Here is a 19,598-nt window from a genome sequence, read left to right as displayed (position 1 = left end):
AAAAGCTCGCCTCAGTGAAGACCCCAAAGTGACTTCTCCTCAGCATTCAGACCCCACCCTCCCCACCCTCAGACTTTACACAACCCAGCTTCTCCCCAGTTCCTGGTTCTCGAGGTTGGCCCTGCCTCCTGGTCCCGCCCTGAGGACCCCACCAGCCCCTCTATCTCCAGGATCCCCGCAGGCTCTCTCTGTAGCACATGAATACACCGACCTCGGCAGGCACCTGTCTCCCCAGGAAATGGCTGAGAGAAGAAACTGCAACTCATCTGTCTTTATAACCCCAGCACCTACTGAGGCAGGTACTGGAGAAATGCTTATTGAATGAATCATTGACCTGAAGCTAGTTTATTCTTTTTCAAGAGCTAAGAAGTTAAAACCATTATCATTCCGTTTTCAACTTTCTGGCCATATTCAACTTCCGCTGTTAGATTTCTTTTGAAATTCAAATCATCCCAGACAATAGGAACCATATTGTTTGTAAACCTAAAATTTCAGGTATATCCAATCTACTCCTTCCTCAAGCAAATAATGACTAGAGCACCTACTAGGTGCTGGGATACCGTGGGAGAGCAGGAAGTTGAATCAGAGACAAGACAGTTCTCTTCCAGCTACCAGGCCCTCGTAGGGCACGCTCTTGCAGAGAGGAGTCAACTTTTGCTCAACTATCATGGTGTAGCTTCAGGAAGAACGCAGTGTGGATGGGTGTGTCCACATCACTCGTGTATGTGTGCAAGGAAGCCTACTTGACCAGTCAGAAGGACCACATAACCAGAAAATAAACTGAGGCGTCAGCGGGAGAGCTCCAGAGCAAACCAGCCAGGGGTGAACCCTATCCGGAGCGCTCAGGAACAGGCACTATAAGTGATACTGACTGTGAACTGCATAACACCACCTGAGAGTATACTGCCTACTAAATCTGCATTTCCTCTCTACCTAATCTAAAGACACTCAAAATTGCCAAGTCATAAAGAAAATTCTGAACCATACTGTACATCACATATTTTGCGAAGAATAACAAGAAAACATTTTTCCACCTTCTACTCTCCCTCACAGCAATTTAAAACCAAGTAAATGTACACAAGATGGCAAAGGCACCCACTCAGCTTTCCTGCAGGATGTCTCAGTATTACCAATGACCACACACACGTCAAGAGAGAGGAGAGAACTTACCCTAAACCACTGCCCAGATGGTTTCATTTCAGCCCCTATCAGGCACTCCAGCCCCATCTCACAACCTCCTACAAATCCTATTTATTTGCTGAAGTTTCTAATTCCTTGAGAAATAAGTAACACCTCTCAAGGCATCGTTACTGATGAGGTCTAAAACTCAAGAGTTTGGAGTGGAGGCATTCCAAAACTCCAGGGAAAGTTGTCTGAACACGACACCCCCCCAGCTCAAAAACTTCTTGCTTAAAATACAAGCAAAATCAATGAACTATTCCATCCTGACTGAGGAAAGTTTGGAAAGCTAAGACTGGCACAAATACGGGGTTCACAATACTTTATTAGAGTTTTCTCTTTTTTTTGAAAGGTGAATAAATCAATATCCTATATTTATTGGGTTTTTTTAAAGATATTGTCCTTGTTTTATTAGACGGAAAGTACATGTAAGGCAGTGAAAATACCCACGTCAATTAAAGCTCAGACAATTAAATTAACCAAACGGTTAATTAAATTAACTGTCTGCTGTAGCTAATACTCTAAACCAGGGATTGGCAGACTTTTCCTATGGAAGGCCTTTTATAAAAGGCCACAAAGTAAATATTTCCAGCTTTGCAGAACATATGGTCTCTGTCACAACTACGCATCTCTTCTGTTGTAGCACAGCAGCAACCATAAACAAATGAGCAAAACCGTGTTCCAATAAAACTTTATTTACAAAAACAGGTGCCAAATTTGGCCTAAGGGTTGTAGTCTGCCAACGCCTTCTCTAAACAAGGAATCTTCCCATAATCCTCAACCTCCCTGCCCGCATTTTGGAACCAAGGACAAAGAATAAAAACAGAAAATCAACATTCATAAGTAGAATAGGCAGATACAGACCCTAGGTACTCTAAGACACTTTACAAGTAAAGAACAGTCACAGTAACTTGCACTGTATTCTCTTGTGAAATGAGAACACGAACATAAGAGCAGAGCCATGCATAACAAATACTAACTTCATCAATGAAGACATGGGTGAACTCCATCAAACTCTTGGCACTAACGAGTTTTTGAAGCAGGACTCCAGCTGTCATATAAATTAACTTCGTGTCTCCCGTTGCTATTTTCTCCAACCCTACCTAAATTTGGTAAAGGAAAAGAGAAAGGAGAAAATTTTCAGGTTTAAATGGCTCGCATTTAACTACCAAAAAAGGGTATGTCCATTTAATCATAGAGGTAAGAAAGGAAATAAAAAATTACTGTACATCAAAAAATACAGGGTCCAAATCAAAACTGAAGTTAAGCTGATTTTTTTCTTCCCTTTTTTGTGTAGGGGAAGAGTTTGGCTTTTCTAGTCATATTACCTATATCATTTTTACATTAAGACAATTGTGTATAAAGACATCTACATACAAAAAATAAAATCAGAAGGACAAAATTATAAAAGCCATGAGTCTGAGAATTCTCATTTCTTTCCTGTTCAACTGGGAAAGGAATTAAAGTTATTTTCCAGAAATTCAGAGTTTCACTATTTTTAAAATCATGTCACAGTTCTGCTCTACAAGCAACTGGTTTCATTTTAATTTCCAGCAGAAATAATCACAACCCATCATCACCTTACACAGAGTAGAGAATCAACAAGGAGAGAGAGGAGTGCGCTCTGTCTCACCTGGTAGCCCACCAAGCCTCCCAGAGCCCAGGCGCGCTCTCTACTAATCCACCTGGCGATGCTGCTGGCCCCGATCTTCCGGGGCTGGGTGACCACGATGTTGCAGTAGGCCGAGCGCTGAATGTAATGATCCAAGATATACTGTGGGAGCTGAGTACTTTTACCGCTCCCTGTGGCACCATGAATAATCACCACAGAATTACTTTCTATCAAAGAAATAACCTAGAATTTAAAAACAATTCTTTCAAAATTGCTGCAAAATTAACAACGATATAAAGTATTACCTATGAACTAGAAGCTTTATCTTAGGAAGACTTTCAGGACTTATTTTCCTTTCATCTTTAAAAGTTAAATTAATAACTATCTGACATCACAAAAGAGAGCAAGAAGGTTCTGTGGGGTTGCTATGTTTAAAACCAATTTGACCACTATGAAATAACTGTTATGACTATGGAAAAACCACACCAACTTCAGCTCTCTAGGTCTCAATTTCTTCATCTATAAAAATGAAAATACCAAACTAGATTTCTATAGCTCTGGCTAAGTCTAAATTTCTATCATTTTGAAATTTTAAAATAATTCTACTGCACATGAAATCCTAAGAAACACGAAAAAACAGTTGTTACTACACTCAACTGGTTTTTAAATTTCATTTGAAATTCTTCAGACACATTTTTAAACAATTTCCACTGTCCCACCTACAGACTGAATGGAGCATTTTTAAAACTCCAATCCAATTCCTCCCCAACACTCCCCTACCTCCACCTTAAATGTATTTAAGCTCTTATCTCTCTAGCTATTGCTACGGTCCGGGAACACAAAATAATTTGAATATTGGTCTCTAAAAATTAACAAAGTATACCTATTCTACAAAGTTGTGTGATTTAATCTAAAGCAAAATAAAAATTAAATTTGAAACATCTACAGTTTTTATTTTATCTGTAACTGCTTCTTCCACTAGTATATTTAATAAAAGTTTCAGTGCTTACTTTTAACAATGTTTAATAACATGTAAATAATTGAAAACGTAATCATCCTGCTGCTTTATCTGGCCCAGCATTGTTCATAACATGATGTACCAATGATTGACCAAATCAACCACTAGGCAGAAAAACGAGCAAAAGTGTAAAGAAAATCCCACGGAATGCTGGAGTCCCGGGGCTGAGGCACATTATTTCTCTATAAAAAGACTGGGCAATGAGCTGCTGATAGGTCTGAAAAAAGAGAAGGTAAGTAACCCAATACCTAATCTCTATGTATAGCACATAATAGTACCCTCCTGGGAATGAGCAGGTGTGTCCTCACAGTTCCTCTATAGGAGGGAAGACTACACCACACACTCAGAGTGAGGAGACGAGCTCAGGGGAAGGTTGAACAAACGAAGTCCAGTCAAAGGAAGACTCTCCAGGTGGTTATGCATACAACCACCTCCTGTGCCCAGTACGCCCTCCACCGTCTGCCACAGGGCCTTGCACACGCCTGGTGTGCTCACCTGGCACCTCACCACTGTCGACCTATCAGCCAAAAGTGCTGGGCCTTGGGTATTTATTCAAAGAGCAAAATTACATTATGACAAAAATAATTTTACCTCTTCTTTACATCGATTTATAGGCAAATCAGGATATTTATAAGTTGTCTCTGGGATGCAGGTAACATTGCTTAATTTAGCCAAAGGTGGCCTTGGACCTGGATTCAGACAAAACAATATAATGCTATTTCTTATCTGAAAAAAGAGAAGGTAAGTAACCCAATGTTCTACCTAATCTCTATGTATAGCACATATATGTACACACACAAATACAAAAACATATATTCTACAGGCTAACAGTGCAAGCAGAAAATTTGCTTTGTACCCACTCTTAATAATTTATATAAGCTGAGCACACTTTTATCCCTCCCTCACAGCCATCAAGGATGTGCTCAGCGCTACCTTCTATGATAAAAGACCTGTAAAACACAGTACTTGTCACTTGAAAATGATACTAAAATGGTTAGCTTAAAGCACAAACTTTTATTTGAAACTTTAATAGAACGCATCAATTTGTTAAGCGTTCATTCCTTGCTAAAATAAATTGGTAGCAGACAACCAAACACAACTTATGAACTATGGGTATCATAAAAATGGGCAACTTTACTCATAACGACGCACGACGTGGCGCTCTGACAGTCTGACCTACTCAATGTCCTCTTGTAAATAGACATGCTACTCTCCAGCTACGCTACAAATTCTGGACCTCTGGTCACCACCTGACAAACCATCAAACTTCCTGGGATGCAGACTTCTCCTGGGAAATAACTTGTACTTCCGAAGTCAATCTGCTGTTAAGCCTCCCTCTCTCCATGTCGGACTGAACTCATTGCTCCCCAGGTGTCTCCCCAACACCCCACCTTTCCTTTTCCTCCCAGCCCTCACTCCCCTGTCCTAAGCTCTCCTCCCCTCCATTTCTGCCGTCATCCCTTCCTGCCTGATTCACACGTATCCAAGCTTTACTTGTGCTTTCCTGCTTTTTTCCTGTACATATATTCTGAGTTTTATAATTAGCCTAATAATACATAATTAAAATATGGCTATTTTCCCATATTTTAATCAAGGTGTGCAGCACTCATTCTGAATTTTAAAAACAGAGGAGCCAGATGTGTTCTAAGCTCTCAAAGCAAAAGTGTCTTCTTTGTGGATAACTGTTCTTTCTAGAGCATCAGTGGCCACTGACTTAGGGGGAAAGTTCTCTAAGTCCTGCCCTCAACGGCTTTCTAATCTTCCAATCAACCTCATTACTGACTGCCAAACTTTCTCAAACATGCCCTTTTCTTTCCATTCTCATATCTCACTTTCCTTCCACTACTCCTTTCACCTTTAAAAAAAAACCACACACAATCACTGATGCCTTCCTGTTTCCCCAATTGTTGTACTTACTCCCAGTCTCAGCCCTTCCAGAAGAATTCTCAGCTACAGAGTCCTTAAAAGTAACCACACTACCTTCAAAACATCGAGTCTGAGCAATATTCAATGTGTGAACATTTCCTAACTTACAAATGGTTCCAACATTTCATTAAATTATTTGGAACTTCGAAAGGTAGTTGAGTATGCAGGCCAGCCCACAAACATAAGAACTGAGATAATATATACATGAATTGGGGAAAAAACAAACATATACCTTCCCATTCTTGATGCTGGTAGGTTCATCAATCAATAATAGGCCTTTTCAACATAATACATGAAAGGGGTGAGAATCCACACAGCCTTGTGAGTGAGGACAGACAGGGGACACCACTGGGAGATGGAGGGACAAGCAGTGGGGACAGAGGGACGGAGGGACTCAGGGAGGAGCTCTGCAAAGGGGAGAGAAGGTGACAGACTCCTTTAGAAATACAAAAGGAGCAGCTGTATTTTTTGCTGAGAGACTTTAAGCCCAGGTTCAGTGCTGCTAAACAAGCTGTTACTTTGACAACATTGATGTGACTTACATTCCTTGATTACATGCATTTTGAAGGTTGCAACTTAAAGACAGAAATTTTACAAGAAAAAAATTCCAAAAGTCCTAACTGTACTGTCTAAACCCTAGCCCTTCCTCCACATAACACAAAACACAGTCTGACGTTTTTAGGTCACTGGTGAAGCAGACCCAGTACAAATCGGGTCCTGCCTCCATGTCTACCGCCAGAGGGAGGACAGGAAACCAGAGAGATGTTCACGGCCGTCTGCTCTTTCATCTATGCATCAGCAGCAAAATCAAAGGTAGGCGACTTGGAAAAGCATCATGGTTAAGTTCTCAAAGAAAAGAGATAATTTAAGGCAAATCAACAAACTACATATGGCAATGTATAATCCAAAAGTGACATGAGAAATATCTCAACCTCAAAATTTGCTATTTTTATTTTCCTGTTATCTCTTTATCCTAAGTTATTACCGTTAAAATATTTTACATGAACTGGAAAAAACTGGAAACCATAAAAAAATGCTACTTTCTCTCCATTAAGCTACCCCACTATATTACCATCAACCAAATATAAAATCTAACCAAAAATTTCAGCAGTTTGGGGTTCCAAACAGTATATAATGGATTTTAACTGGAGAACATAATATTTCTCTATCTTAAAATCTAGAGACCATACATTATAGAAAATAAGTTTAATTACTGATTTAACCATAAAATTAAATCTTCAAAATAAATAATTGTATATTATTTTCTCCAAGTATAGGATGGTATTCTGAATACAAAATTAACTCAACTTGAATGTTTCCCTTTTCAGTTATTATATATTCCACAGAGGCCATTCGCTTAAAACTGGGAGAAAAGCTGTAAGGAGGATGGAAGCAACCACTGAAAATATCACCAAGTCAAAAGGGAGGCAGCACTGTGGCATTTAATCACAACCCAAAGACATGGTCCCAGGACAAATTCGAAATTGTCATACAAAAGCAAGAGAACCCTGCAGGAGTCCACAATTTGGAACCAGCTCAAGCTGTTAGGAAATGCTATTAATCTCAACTTTTCTTAAATGATTCACCTTTAACTATATAAAATGATCCTAATGTAATCTATAGGAATTCACTGAATGTGCATTCTTGGACTTAAATTTAGAAATAATTTTTAAAAACACTTATATAGATGAAATGGCACCTCTATCATATCAAAATCGAAAGTATTTTGAATCAAAGGATTTTATAACCTGATAAAACAACGTTCATGTTGAAACCTGAGGTGCTGGATTGGAATCGGTTATCAGCGTGATCTCATGGTTCTAATAGAAACAGAAATAGCTGTGTGTGGATATACACACACACACGTGTGATAACCTCATCTCTCTTCTTCAGTGCTCCAAAAGCACTTCAAAGCACCTCCCTGCCTCCCGTGGCCCCTGCTCTCTCACATCCATACGCAACACATCACCGGGTCCTGTAAGACTGTCCCCGGACCGGCTCGCCTCCCCAGCTCCACTGCCTTGCCCTAGTCATCAGCATCAAGTCTTGCCTAGACTAGGGCGACTCCTCCCAACTCTTCTCCTCGAATCTGCTCTGACCCCTCCAATCCATTCCCTCCAGTATGAACAAAACGGTTTTCTCAAAACACCAATCTAATCACATGACATTCCTCTCCTCCCTTCACATTCATCCCAAGAAAAACATAGAACATTTAAAGTTTCCCAATGCTCTGAGTATTAAGACCAAAATTCTTAGTTATGGCCCACGGTCATTACCGCTCATGCCTCTAACTCATCCAGCCTCAACCAATACAACTGTGCTAGTTTTCTATTACTGCTGTAACAAACTGCCACAAACTTAGTGGCTTAAAAACAACATCCATCTATTCTCTTACAGTTCTGGAAGTCAGAAGTCCAAAATCTGTCTCACTGAGCTAAGATCAAGATGTTGGCACGGCTGCTTCCTTCCGGAGGAAGGTTCTATAGGGAAGAATCTGTATCTTTTCAGTTTCTAGAAGTGGCCTGCATTCCCTGGCTCATGGCCCCTTTCTCATATCACTCCAACCTATGTTTTCCGTTGTCACGTCACCTACTAACGTCCCCTACTACTACCTCTGATCCTCCTGCCTCCCCCTTAGCAGAGCCCTGTGATTGTACTGGGCCCACCTGGACAAGCTCTTTAACTCAGAGCTGCAAGTTCCTTTCACCACGTAAGGGAACACAGTCAGAGGCTCTGGGGATTAGGATGGGGACCTCTTTGGGGCACTATTATTCAGCCTACAAGTGACCCTGCCCAGGCCCACCCACCCGGACTCTAGACTCCCCGGCATACTGGTCCTCTTCCAGGACTGGAGACCCAGGCTTTCTCCCACCACAGGCTCTATGCACACATCGCCCCCTCCACCCCAATCCCACACTGCCTAGGTAACTTCTATTCATCCTTCAGCTCCAAGCTCCACTGTTACTTTCCCGATAGCCCAGCTCAAGTGAGAAACCCTTGTCTTAGGGCCCAGAAAGCTGTCTTTCAGAACATTGATCTCCAAAAGCACTTCTCTGTGTAGCTACATGATTAAACAATAATCTCTGTATGAGGAGGGACCAGGTCCTCTCACTTATCATATTCTCACTGCCTCGTGCAGTCCCTGGCACACACCTTGATAAATACTGGTTGCTGAATAAATCCTCCAACTGCAGCCAAAGCTATAATTTACGTGACTGCCTGGTGAAAAGCTCCAAATATATTAAGATGCTATGGCCAGAGAAAGAAAATAGCAGCTTCGAATGAGAATCCAAATCAAAAGTTATAAGAGCAGACATCTCGAATTGCAGGCATTCATTTGTAATCCAGCTACTTTCAAACAGTGGCAATTCCATATGGCATGCCCCAGGACCAGCAGGTGGTGTGCGCTGGGTTTGTGTGCGTGCCCCAGGGCCAGTATATACGGGTGTAACAAGAAGGATTATATCATTTGTCATGTGAAAGTTAATATGCCTCCCCAAATGGAAATATTAGATGATGGATGTCCTTCCACAATAACCCATACGGCTATTTCATGCTTCTATTAAAGCTGCAGAGTATTCCACTATACAGATAAAATCACCAATCCTCTGTTACTGACATTGAGAGACTTCTAAGCCTTCCCACAGATAAGCAACAATGGTAATAAACATGCTTATATGTACAACTTTGTATCTTTCTTAGCATAAGTAAAAAGTGGACCAAAGACACACACATTTTGAACTATCACTTCTGATAATAATGCACTGGTTTGTTCAGACAAATATTTCTCCTGAGGGCAACTAAAGATGCTAGGTGAAATATACAAACATCATCTTTTTTTTTTTTTTTTTTGAGGAAGATCAGCCCTGAGCTAACTTCCATGCCCATCTTCCTCTACTTTATATGTGGGACACCTGCCACAGCATGGCTTGCTAAGCAGTGTGTAGGTCCACACCTGGGATCCAAACCCGCAAATCCCGGGCCGCTGAAGCAGACTATGCAAACTTAACTGCTGTGCCACCCAGCCGCCCCTGCAAACATCATCTTAAAAGAACTGAAGGGTCGATGAGATAATGAGGAAACACGAGGCTGAAGTCTATAAAAGGCAAGAACACAGGGAGGAAGGCAAAGAACTCAATGCTGCTTTTACTCTAAGGTGAAAGACAAACAAAGAGAAATTAACCTTAATACAGTATAGTGACAAAAAATGAAAAGTACAAAACTAAATGAGAGTGTGGAGTATAGATTAATGGCTCAGACTTTTCCAGAACTGATGAAAGACATCAATATTCTGTATCATCAAGAAGCCCAAATAAATCCCCAGAAGGCTAAGGATTAATGTATTTCATAATTTTTCAAAAGGCTAACAAAGACAAGTATTCTTCTAACCCCAACTTCTACCCCTCAGCCTGAGCATAGCACTCAGGGCAGAAGGACAGGAGGCAGAGCTTCTCAGCTGAATTCGTAGGAAGTCTGTGACACGTAATCTTTTATAAAGCAAAAAACCAAACAGTGACTTCTCTTACGTGAATATGGCCTGATGCTAATAAGAATCAGCTCAGGAAAGCAAAACTGCCCGTTCACAGAAGGTAACCAGTCTGATCCGAATTTTGAACAGGCCACCCTTGGTGGGGGGGGTGTTAACAAAGACCTTTTCTCTTTCATTTTATACATTTATACATTGCTTAAAATTTTGTTTTAACATGTTTATTGTTTAAAAAAACTATAACGATTCTTTAAATAAAAATTTTAAGTAGTTCTAATTAAGAGTAAAGTAAGAAACCATTATTAGTCTTCCAAAGAACAGACAATTCAGGAACTACATTTAAAAGAGAAAAAATGAGCAATTTACAACGTATCATATACTCACCACCCCCCAAAACAGTCCCGAGTTAACAAGCAGTATGGATTCTTTATTGACCAAAATATTACATTTCTTGAAGACTTTTAGGAATTCAGTGTTTTAACATGTGAACAACTCACACATATTTCACGATATTCAAATACTTGTTTACCTGGCCCACTGGTTGACTGTTCACTGCCATACATATCAAATTGTTGTACTTCAAGCTGTCTGTATTTGTTAATATACTCCATTTCTGAGCTCTTTTGGCTAAGTGGCCTGCAAAGAATACTTAAAGTTAGTATATTGTTTCCAAAAAGCCAAGAAATCCCCATGTGCTAGAGGAATTCTTTTTTTTTTTTTTTTTTGAGGAAGATCAGCCCTGAGCTAACATCTGCTGCCAATCCTCCTCTTTTTGCTGAGGAAGACTGGTCCTGAGCTAACATCCGTGCTCATCTTCCTTTACTTTATACGTGGGACGCCTACCACAGCATGGCGTGCCAAGCGATGCCATGTCCACTGGGATCTGTACCGGCAAACCCCGGGCCATCGAAGCAGAGCGTGCGCACGTAACTGCTGCACCACCGGCCTGGCCCCTTAGAGGAATTCTTGAATAGTTACTTTGACATTGTCATAGAAGAAAAAATTCAAATAGTCAACAAACAAATGAAAATAAGTTCAAATTTAGATAGTTACCAAGTCGATGCAAATTAAAATGAGAAATCATTTTTTCATCCTTCAAATCGGCAAAAAGAACAAATATTTTTAGATTATAGGAAGAGGGTGATAAATGGGTACAACCATTTATTCTGAAGGGCAATCTGCCAGTATCTATTAAAACTTAAAACATACATCTCCTGCAAGCCAACACTTCCTCCCTCGGTATCTTCCTTAGAGCAATATCTGCACATGTAGACAAGGAAGCACACCAAGGACACGTGCAGAAGCGTCCATTCATTCAGCAAATACGTACTGAACACCGAGCACATGAGAGGCACTGTCTCAGACACAGAGATAGCAGTGAACCAACAAAGTCTTGGCACTTAGGAAACCGTCATTCTAGTGAAGGAGACAGAAATATAAGATACTCATTAGTGATACAAAGGAAAAATAAAACAGGCTAAGGGCATAAAGGATTCCAGGGAGGAAGGGTATCTTTTCATAATATTTGTAATAGTTAAAACCTGAAAAAAATGCCTGACAGAGGGACAAGCTAAACTATGGCAAACTTTTACTTAATATATATCACTTAAAGAATGCCATGGCTATATTCACACTAATAGAAACAAATATCCATAACATTACACGAAAAAAGACAACTGCAGTGTGATATGCAAAATTTCCTATCAATTATAATTAACTATCTTTTTGTTACCAATGTCTACTTTAAATGCACTGCTATCAGAAAAATGAATGTATAATAACAATTCTTGAAATTTGAGGTTTACTTTAATAAAATGCTATTTCTATAAAAGTCTACTTTTGCCTAATATTAATACTTGTATCAGCATTCTTCTGTTTACTCTTTACCTGACATTTACTCATCAGTTCACTCAACACATTAAGAATTCAGGGCTGGCTCCATGCAGGCACTGTCCTAGGCACTTGGGATAAAGCAGTTGGCAGGCTGTCCTCAGGGAGTGGACAGTCTAGCTGGGGAGAGGAGCACAGTAAAACATGGAGTATGTCAGACAGTCATAAGTACACAGAGGAAAATGGAACCCGGAGAAGAGATGGGGTGAGGAGGGTTGCAATGTTAATAGTAGGATAAGTGACATTCAAGCAAAGATCAGAAGAAAGTAAGAGAAGGGCCATGCAGTTGCGTAAGCAGGAAGATCTCCTGACCAAGAACACAGGAAAGCAGAAGCCCTGAGGTAAGAGTACGCCAGGGAGAGGTGGGAGGCCCATGTGGCTGCAGGAGAGGGAGCAGGAAGAGGATGGGGGTTGCCTAGAGGTAGGAGGAAGAGCCGGAGTTTCCAGAGGAGGGCGGGGTGGGGTCCTGCAGGACTGGCAGGGGTAATTATGAGGAGGTGGGCTTTTGTTCTGAGATGAGTTTTGAGCAGAGAGAGAAATAACAATATCTGACTCCTATTTTAACAGGATCCCTCTGACCAGGTGAAGCAGGGTGGGGTGACAGGGGCACCGACACAGCAGAAGCAGGGAGACCACCTAACAGACCACCACAATAACCACGGCCAGAGATGTGGCCTAGACTGGAGAGGCAGCAGTGAAGGGGAGCCCACAGAATATGCTGACGTATTAGACCTGGGTATGAAAAAGCAGAAAAAGAGTCGTCGAGAATGATTCCAAAGTTTCAGTTTCTGGTAAGATCAAGTAAACACACAGCACCCTGTGTCTCCCACAGAATGAAGCTGTCAACGCTGGACAGCATGCACCAGCAGCTATGTGATGACTCTGAAAAGGAAATGCCAACAGGTAGATTGGGGGAAGAAGACGAGAATTCAGAACCCCACCAAACCAGCAGCGAGTTTACCACTTTTTAACTGGTATCCCTTGACCCGAACTCACCACAGTGCAGAATGCAGAAGCAGGAGCCAACAAACAGAGCAACCCCAGGAGCAGCTCTAGTTGTGCCCTGGGGAGCAGGAAAGTGGATTCCGAACGCTCAAAACGGGGGCAGTCTCCAGATTTTTTTTTTTATTTTCTCCATTCTCTTATGTTCCAGGGGCAGCAGGTGCCTCAGACTCTGAAGGAGGGGAATTCCCTCTCTAAGAGGATGGGGCAAACCCTTACTGCCTTTTGTTTCTCTATCTTCCCACTGCTTGCCCTGGGGTGTGGATGCACGTGGATGCAATTGCAGTAAGTACATGGCAGAGCAGGGCAATAAAGCCCCAGCTTTCTGGCCAGAGGACCAAAAGGGGGGAGCCCCAAGGACAGGAAAGCACTTGGGAAATCACAGACTCTAAGCCATTTATGAATAGCTGGGCACACCCCTGGGCTGGGTGGGCATGCACTGACTGCAGACAGCCCATCACAGAGTTTGAGACCTGAGCTACAGAATGGCCACTAGGTGGCACAGTGGAGGACAGATCCAGATGACACGACAAAGGCTCTAAAACCCAATGGACCTTGAAACCACAGCCCACAGAAGGCCGGCTGGAACTTGCGGCCTGAACACAGCTGGTCAGCTACATTCTACACAGGATTTAAACAAGACTCAGAGTCCCATAATATAGTATTTAAAATGCCCAGGATACACACCACAATTACTCAGCATTGGAAGAACCAGGAAAATCTCCTGGGTGCAGCAATGACCACTTACTTTAGACACCGGCTACCCAAAATGGGGACAAAACAAGCCCAATCCCCAACATCTCACACCCATGTCAAACCAATTCCAAATCAACCCAACACCCAGATACTTATTTTTTAAGCCTTATAAAGCTAACGTTATTAAAAACAGAAGAATATTAGTCTCCTCACAATGAAAAATCTTCCTTAAATTGCAATGAAATGCTGCTGAGTGCCATACTAGAAGGCCCTGACTGTAAATACGTAAAAGTTGTGCCTGGCTCCTTAGCTTGCCCTTCAAAATTCCAAAAGTTTATCTTTCCAAAATTATCTTACGTACTTCCTTACATATCTTAAAATTTTACATACACACATTATGAATGATACAGTCCTATTTCACTTCAAGTCTTATAAAATTTCATTCGGGGGCCGGCCCGGTGGCGCAGCAGTTAAGTTCGCATGGTCCCCCTCTACAGCCTGGGGTTCACCGGTTTGGATCCCAGGTGCGGACATGGCACCGTTTGGCAGGCCATCCATGCTGTGGCAGGCATCCCACATATAAAGCAGAGGAAGACGGGCATGGATGTTAGCTCAGGGCCAGTCTTCCTCAGCAAAAAGAGGAGGATTGGCAGCAGATGTTAGCTCAGGGCTAATCTTCCTCAAAAAAAAAAAATTTCATTCAACTAACAAGATGTAGCCTGGAAAACCGTGACAATGACCGAAAAGAAATGGACCTAATTGTTTCATAGTTTAAGCTTTATGTCTTCTACACAAAATATCCTAATAAGACTGTAATTCATTAGAAACAATTCATTTATTTGACTCACTAAAATGTTTGATAAATAAAATTCAATGTGAACTCAGCTACACCCTGATAAACAGGAAAAGTTAATGCAAAGGTCCTTCCTTACCTTGACCTACAAACATTTATGTTCTGTATCTACACGGTATAGAACTACCATAATCAGAGAATGATATTTGGGCTCTATTTCAATCTCACAATCTCAGTAGATAGGACAGAAAAAATAAAACATATTAATATACATAGCACACCCTGAGTACCAGAAAAATTGCTTTACACTAATAAGATCAAAGGACAGTGTACTGAATGTGAGCTGAGGTGGTAAGAAAAGTTCTGTGAGGGTCAGACTTTAGCAATAGTCTCAATGGCAAGTTGGGTGCTAAATGAGTCAAGGGGAGGAGGGAGATTGCCTTCAAGAAACTCTTTGTGTGGCCAGCTCATTGATCTTTAAGTCTCCGCTTAAAGGACATCCCCTACCCAGAAAGGCCTTCCCTGACCTCCACATCTCACTGGGGGAGGCCTGGAGTACAGTATGCCACGCCTGGTGATCCAGGACCACGTTACTGGACAACTCGTGTACTTGTACTTTTTTTCCCACTAGAAGGCGGGCTCCAGGAGGGCAGAGACCAGGACTGTCCTGTTTACGGCTGCATCCCCAGGCCCTAACCAGCATCAGGGCCATGGCACAGTCCATAAACATCCGCTGAGCAATTACAGGGGAAGACAGAGCAGAATCTAATCAGAAAAGATGAGAAAACAGGGAGAAAGAAGACAGAAGAGGAACACAGAGTAGTCTCTCCATATGTTTAACAAGAAAGAGAGTTCAAAGGAACAGTAGGACCAAGGAAAACAAGGTGATGTTTTCCCTCAGACAGAAAAAAAAAAATTAGTTGGAGTTTACACTGGGCCCTGAAAAAGAAAACTACAATGTGGGTACACGGAAAAGAGAGAAAATAAACCCCTCAGAAGATAGAGTCAGTGTGACCAAAGCTGAGGGTGAGTGGAGCACAGGAGGTGTCGGGGCAGCCAGGACTGGCTGAAAAAGCAGACAGACTCTTGAGGAGAGCAAGAGGGAAGCTGGATCGGAAGACAACGCAAGACTGCAGGGGCCTGGAACAGGAAGCCGGTTTATGATCCATATCCAATCTATTTCTGATATTTTTGTTACCATTTCAGGAGCAAAAAGTTAAAAAATTAAAGCAATATTGAGGAGGTTATTCAAAGGAAGAGGGAGCAGGACTCGTCGTAACTTTAGTAGAAAATCTGGGAGGACGGTCTGTCACGATAAACTTTACTCCCTTCCTTTTCATAGCAGTAACCACAATGTAACATGAAAACCTGAAAGTTGAAGATAATGCATGCCGACGTCTGGCTTTTTCTAACGCATAAGTAACAGGAGCTGTAGGATGACCACACACGTCACTCTTTATCATGCATGACATGCAGGTCTGATGTAAACGATGTCTGTTCTTCACAGTTCACTTGAAGGAAAAAGTAATAGAAGAAACAAATATTATACAGTAAAAGGAAAAAACACTATGTAGTCATTTAACACAGAACTAAAGAGTAAAGACCGTCTGTTCTTGAGTAGAAGACACACAACATATGAATAGAAAATTAGCAGAGTAAACACCATCACACAGCAGTACTCGCCCAAATAGTGCGTATAAGTATTTCACCTTCAGCTCCAAAAGAAAACACTAAAATGATTTCCTATCATGAATTATAAGATTTTGTTTTGAACTTTGTATGTTCTCAATGTCTATTTTTTTCTGACCTTAATCTCTTATTGCCTTATCATCATCTTTTTAAAGAGATTATAAAGTATATTTTAAACTTGATCTACTTAAGCGTATATAACGTCGTCTAGCATTACAACTTGCTTAAATATACAAATTTAACTACTATTTAGAAAGAAAAACAAAAGGAGTACAGAATGTAACATTTACTAAATACTTCACACATGACTGATATCTGCATTGTCTATTTTGCTCAATTATAACAAGCGTTCTCAGAATGGATATTTTGCAAAGAGTCAAATCCGATGTATTTTTCCTGCTTTCATTAAAGGGGACAGTGACCCGGCTTCTAAACGGCCTGAAAGTTAAGCTGAAGACTAAAAGCAACATGGTTATTTTTAGAGCTCTACAGGCATAAAAATACAGCACTAAACTGTGACCCGCAGCTATGCACAGCAGAGCATCACATCATGCGACAGACTTCACCTTAGCTGGGAGCGCATCTGTGGTGCTTCAGACGACCGTGCTTCATTTCATTACCAAAGAGATGTCTAAATGCATTGAGGACCAGAATTCGTAGCTGCCGGCATCTTTTTCAAATAGACAGAGCTACATTCAAAAGGCAGACTATTATATAATTTGTGAAGATTAAATAGTAAGTTATTTTTGTCATTTCTTCTAGCTTACTTACAAGGTGAATTAATGAGAATTCTCTCCAAATGAAGACATCACAACCTCATTCCTAACATAGACAGTTATTTATTTCAAATACAGTTTCAGTGGGTAAACAAGGACGCTCATTCCTTCAACAGGGGACACATCCAGGAGAACAAGATACGCCTGAGTAAAACACACCTTCAGCACCAGTTCAAGTAAACTCTTCGGAAACATCACGACATCGGATCCAACCACATAACAGGTATGCTTTAAACCTTTGCTGTACAAAACAAAAGTCAAAAGTACGTTTGTAGATAGCACTTTCCTATATGTTAATATTTTAAAGCCTCCTAAGAACTTTTAACAGCAAGTGTTAGTGTTATTTTCAGAAAATGTTCAGTCTGTAGATTGTCTCTGACTTTGTATATTTCATTTCTGCTTAGCTATTTAGTATTTTCAAAGCTTGGTTTTTGGCACTGACCTAGTTAGAAATTAAAAGACTTTAATCCATGTTCTAATCTTATTTTGACCTAGTATATCTAACCAGTGAAAAATTCATGCACTTTTCTGGCAAAATTATTGTAAAGAAACATATTTGCTCATCAGAACCATAACATTTTATGCAAATAAACAAGTGAGAATATTTCCATAGGCTAAAAATGCCACTTTTCAGCTGGATGAAATGGCCAAAATACGATTCCTACAAACCCACACACTATCCTGGCTCAGATGTAGTAACAAAGACTCTACTTCGAGAATTGAAGTGGCATCTAAAGGAGCGAGAGAGATTAATACAAGAGATTGAAAATGAACAAAAAGTGAAAAAAACAAGTGTGGATTACAACTGGCTGAGAAACCACCAGAATCCCCACATGACCATCCCAGCTTCTGAACAAAGACAACTTGAAGCTCTTTGCTCACAAGTTCAGCCTTGTCAAACTGGAACCATTCTCAGCAGGTAAAAATACTATGTTCTCTTCTTGTGATATTTGCTACTGTCAAGTCTAAGCGCCCCATACATTTAAACTGGAAATTGTATCCTATCATATAAATTCTTTAATCACATGTATCAAATCCCCAGCAACCTAAATCCCTAAGGAGAAGCTGGACAAAAATATCTGTTGTTATCTTACTGGCTAGGAAATGTTTTTACACCACATTCAAAAGTTCTTTACTAGAAGCATAACTTTAAAGCAACGTGCAGATTACTCGAAAGGTGGTTAACTACTATATGATTACATTTTATAAACTATACTTTGGAGATAAAGGGATATGACAAAAGAAACTTTCTGAATTCAATACTCATTACTGCTTTCCCTCTAGATTTCGAGAAGTTTTGGCAGAAAATGATGTACTGCCATGGGAAATAGTCTACATCTTCAAGCAAGTTCTGAAAGACTTCCTAAGCAGTACGGACAAAGGCGGGCAGCAGCAAGAGGGCTTGGAAGAGCCTCGGAGCACAGCCTGCGCGGCTCGTTCTCCGACCCCAGGTGAAAGCCCCAAGAGTCCAGACAAAGAGGAAATACCCACTATTTCAAGTTACGTAGACAAAAACACAAAGAACAGGTTCCCGACGTTCTCACACAGAATATGGAACCTACCATACTATTACCCATCAAGTTAAGTTACTTATAACCAGAGGAGTTTTTATGACCATGTTAGTACCAGAACTCTTAACATTAAGGATAAGAAAAAGTGATGTGACTTCATGTTTCTCTTTGTTGCAAGGTCAGAAGTTAGAATTCCCGTGGACGAAGCCTATGTTTTAAACAGTGTTCCTTTTTTAACCTCTCTAAAAATGCAATGTTTTCATTGAACAGTATGCTCTTAACTGTTTCCTAAATATTTTGAAAAAAGGTTTGAAGTGTTTTCTTATACCTCAAACACATCTCACAGGAACTAAGGCATTTTATTTAATATGAAATTTGACAACTTCTGTATGAAATTTAGATATTAACCCTGACTTTTATTCTAAAAGAAAGCTAAATATAGAATACAATAAGTGACTAATGTGAATCTTATCTTTACAACATAACACTGAATCGTCTCCAGATCAGTCATTCTCAGAAGGGGAGGGGGAGGGGAAGACAGCGGCAAAGGAGGAAATAATGTGCAATTGGAAAGTAAAGTGGTATTTCAGCCCAACGCTCAGATTCACTCTTAATCTCAACCAAAAATAAGGGAAAGTATAAAAAACGCAGCTCTATATTATAACAGTAAAAAGAAATGGACTGGTTTAACAACATTATAGTTGCCACTCAAAAACAAAAAATCAGTGCTCACATATAATTTAAACTGATATTACGTTCATTTAAAATAGCAAAATATTTAATACATAAAATTCAACATTTCATAATTTCAGTAAAGTAGGAAACTATTCATTAGTCAGATTTATTTTTATTATAAAGTGCTAGAATCTTTACCATTCTTAAAGGTAAGTCCAAAGAATCTAATGTCTGTAACTTTATATTTGGCGATTTGGGGAGCGCTTTTTTCATCTAAGAAGGAAAAAGAGGGGCTGGCCGGGTGGCACAGCAGTTAAGTTGGCATGTTTCACTTCGGCAGCCTTG

The 19,598-nt window shown here is 40.5% G+C and overlaps 2 protein-coding genes across 3 annotated transcripts in view; one reads left to right on the top strand and one right to left on the bottom strand.

Moving 5' to 3' along the window:
- The window catches only part of TDRD9 (tudor domain containing 9), a 129,258-nt gene that overhangs the window by 96,215 nt on the left and 13,445 nt on the right, over positions 1-19,598 (bottom strand). The window contains exons 4-7 of the mRNA XM_044774403.2: positions 10,751-10,857; positions 4,401-4,498; positions 2,813-3,034; positions 2,160-2,282 (exon numbers count right to left, since the gene is read on the bottom strand). Of these exons, the coding sequence (XP_044630338.1) occupies positions 2,160-2,282; positions 2,813-3,034; positions 4,401-4,498; positions 10,751-10,832 (525 nt within the window). The 5' untranslated portion in view covers positions 10,833-10,857. The remainder of the gene's footprint in view (positions 1-2,159; positions 2,283-2,812; positions 3,035-4,400; positions 4,499-10,750; positions 10,858-19,598) is intronic.
- Positions 16,836-19,031, top strand: RD3L (RD3 like). 2 transcript variants are annotated; one of them, XM_014854441.3, is made up of 4 exons: positions 16,836-17,026; positions 17,184-17,290; positions 17,681-17,986; positions 18,352-19,031. In XM_014854441.3, the coding sequence occupies exons 3-4, from the start codon at positions 17,688-17,690 to the stop codon at positions 18,650-18,652; spliced, it is 600 nt and encodes a 199-aa protein (XP_014709927.1). In that variant the 5' UTR covers positions 16,836-17,026; positions 17,184-17,290; positions 17,681-17,687; the 3' UTR covers positions 18,653-19,031. The 2 variants fall into 2 exon arrangements, with proteins under 2 accessions (XP_014709927.1, XP_070370621.1); XM_070514520.1 differs by having other exon boundaries at positions 17,146-17,290.

The sequence above is a fragment of the Equus asinus genome, chromosome 7 (genome assembly GCF_041296235.1).
Source record: "Equus asinus isolate D_3611 breed Donkey chromosome 7, EquAss-T2T_v2, whole genome shotgun sequence".
In the NCBI taxonomy this organism is placed as follows: Eukaryota; Metazoa; Chordata; class Mammalia; order Perissodactyla; family Equidae; genus Equus; species Equus asinus.
This window is presented reverse-complemented; position numbering and strand designations above follow the sequence as displayed.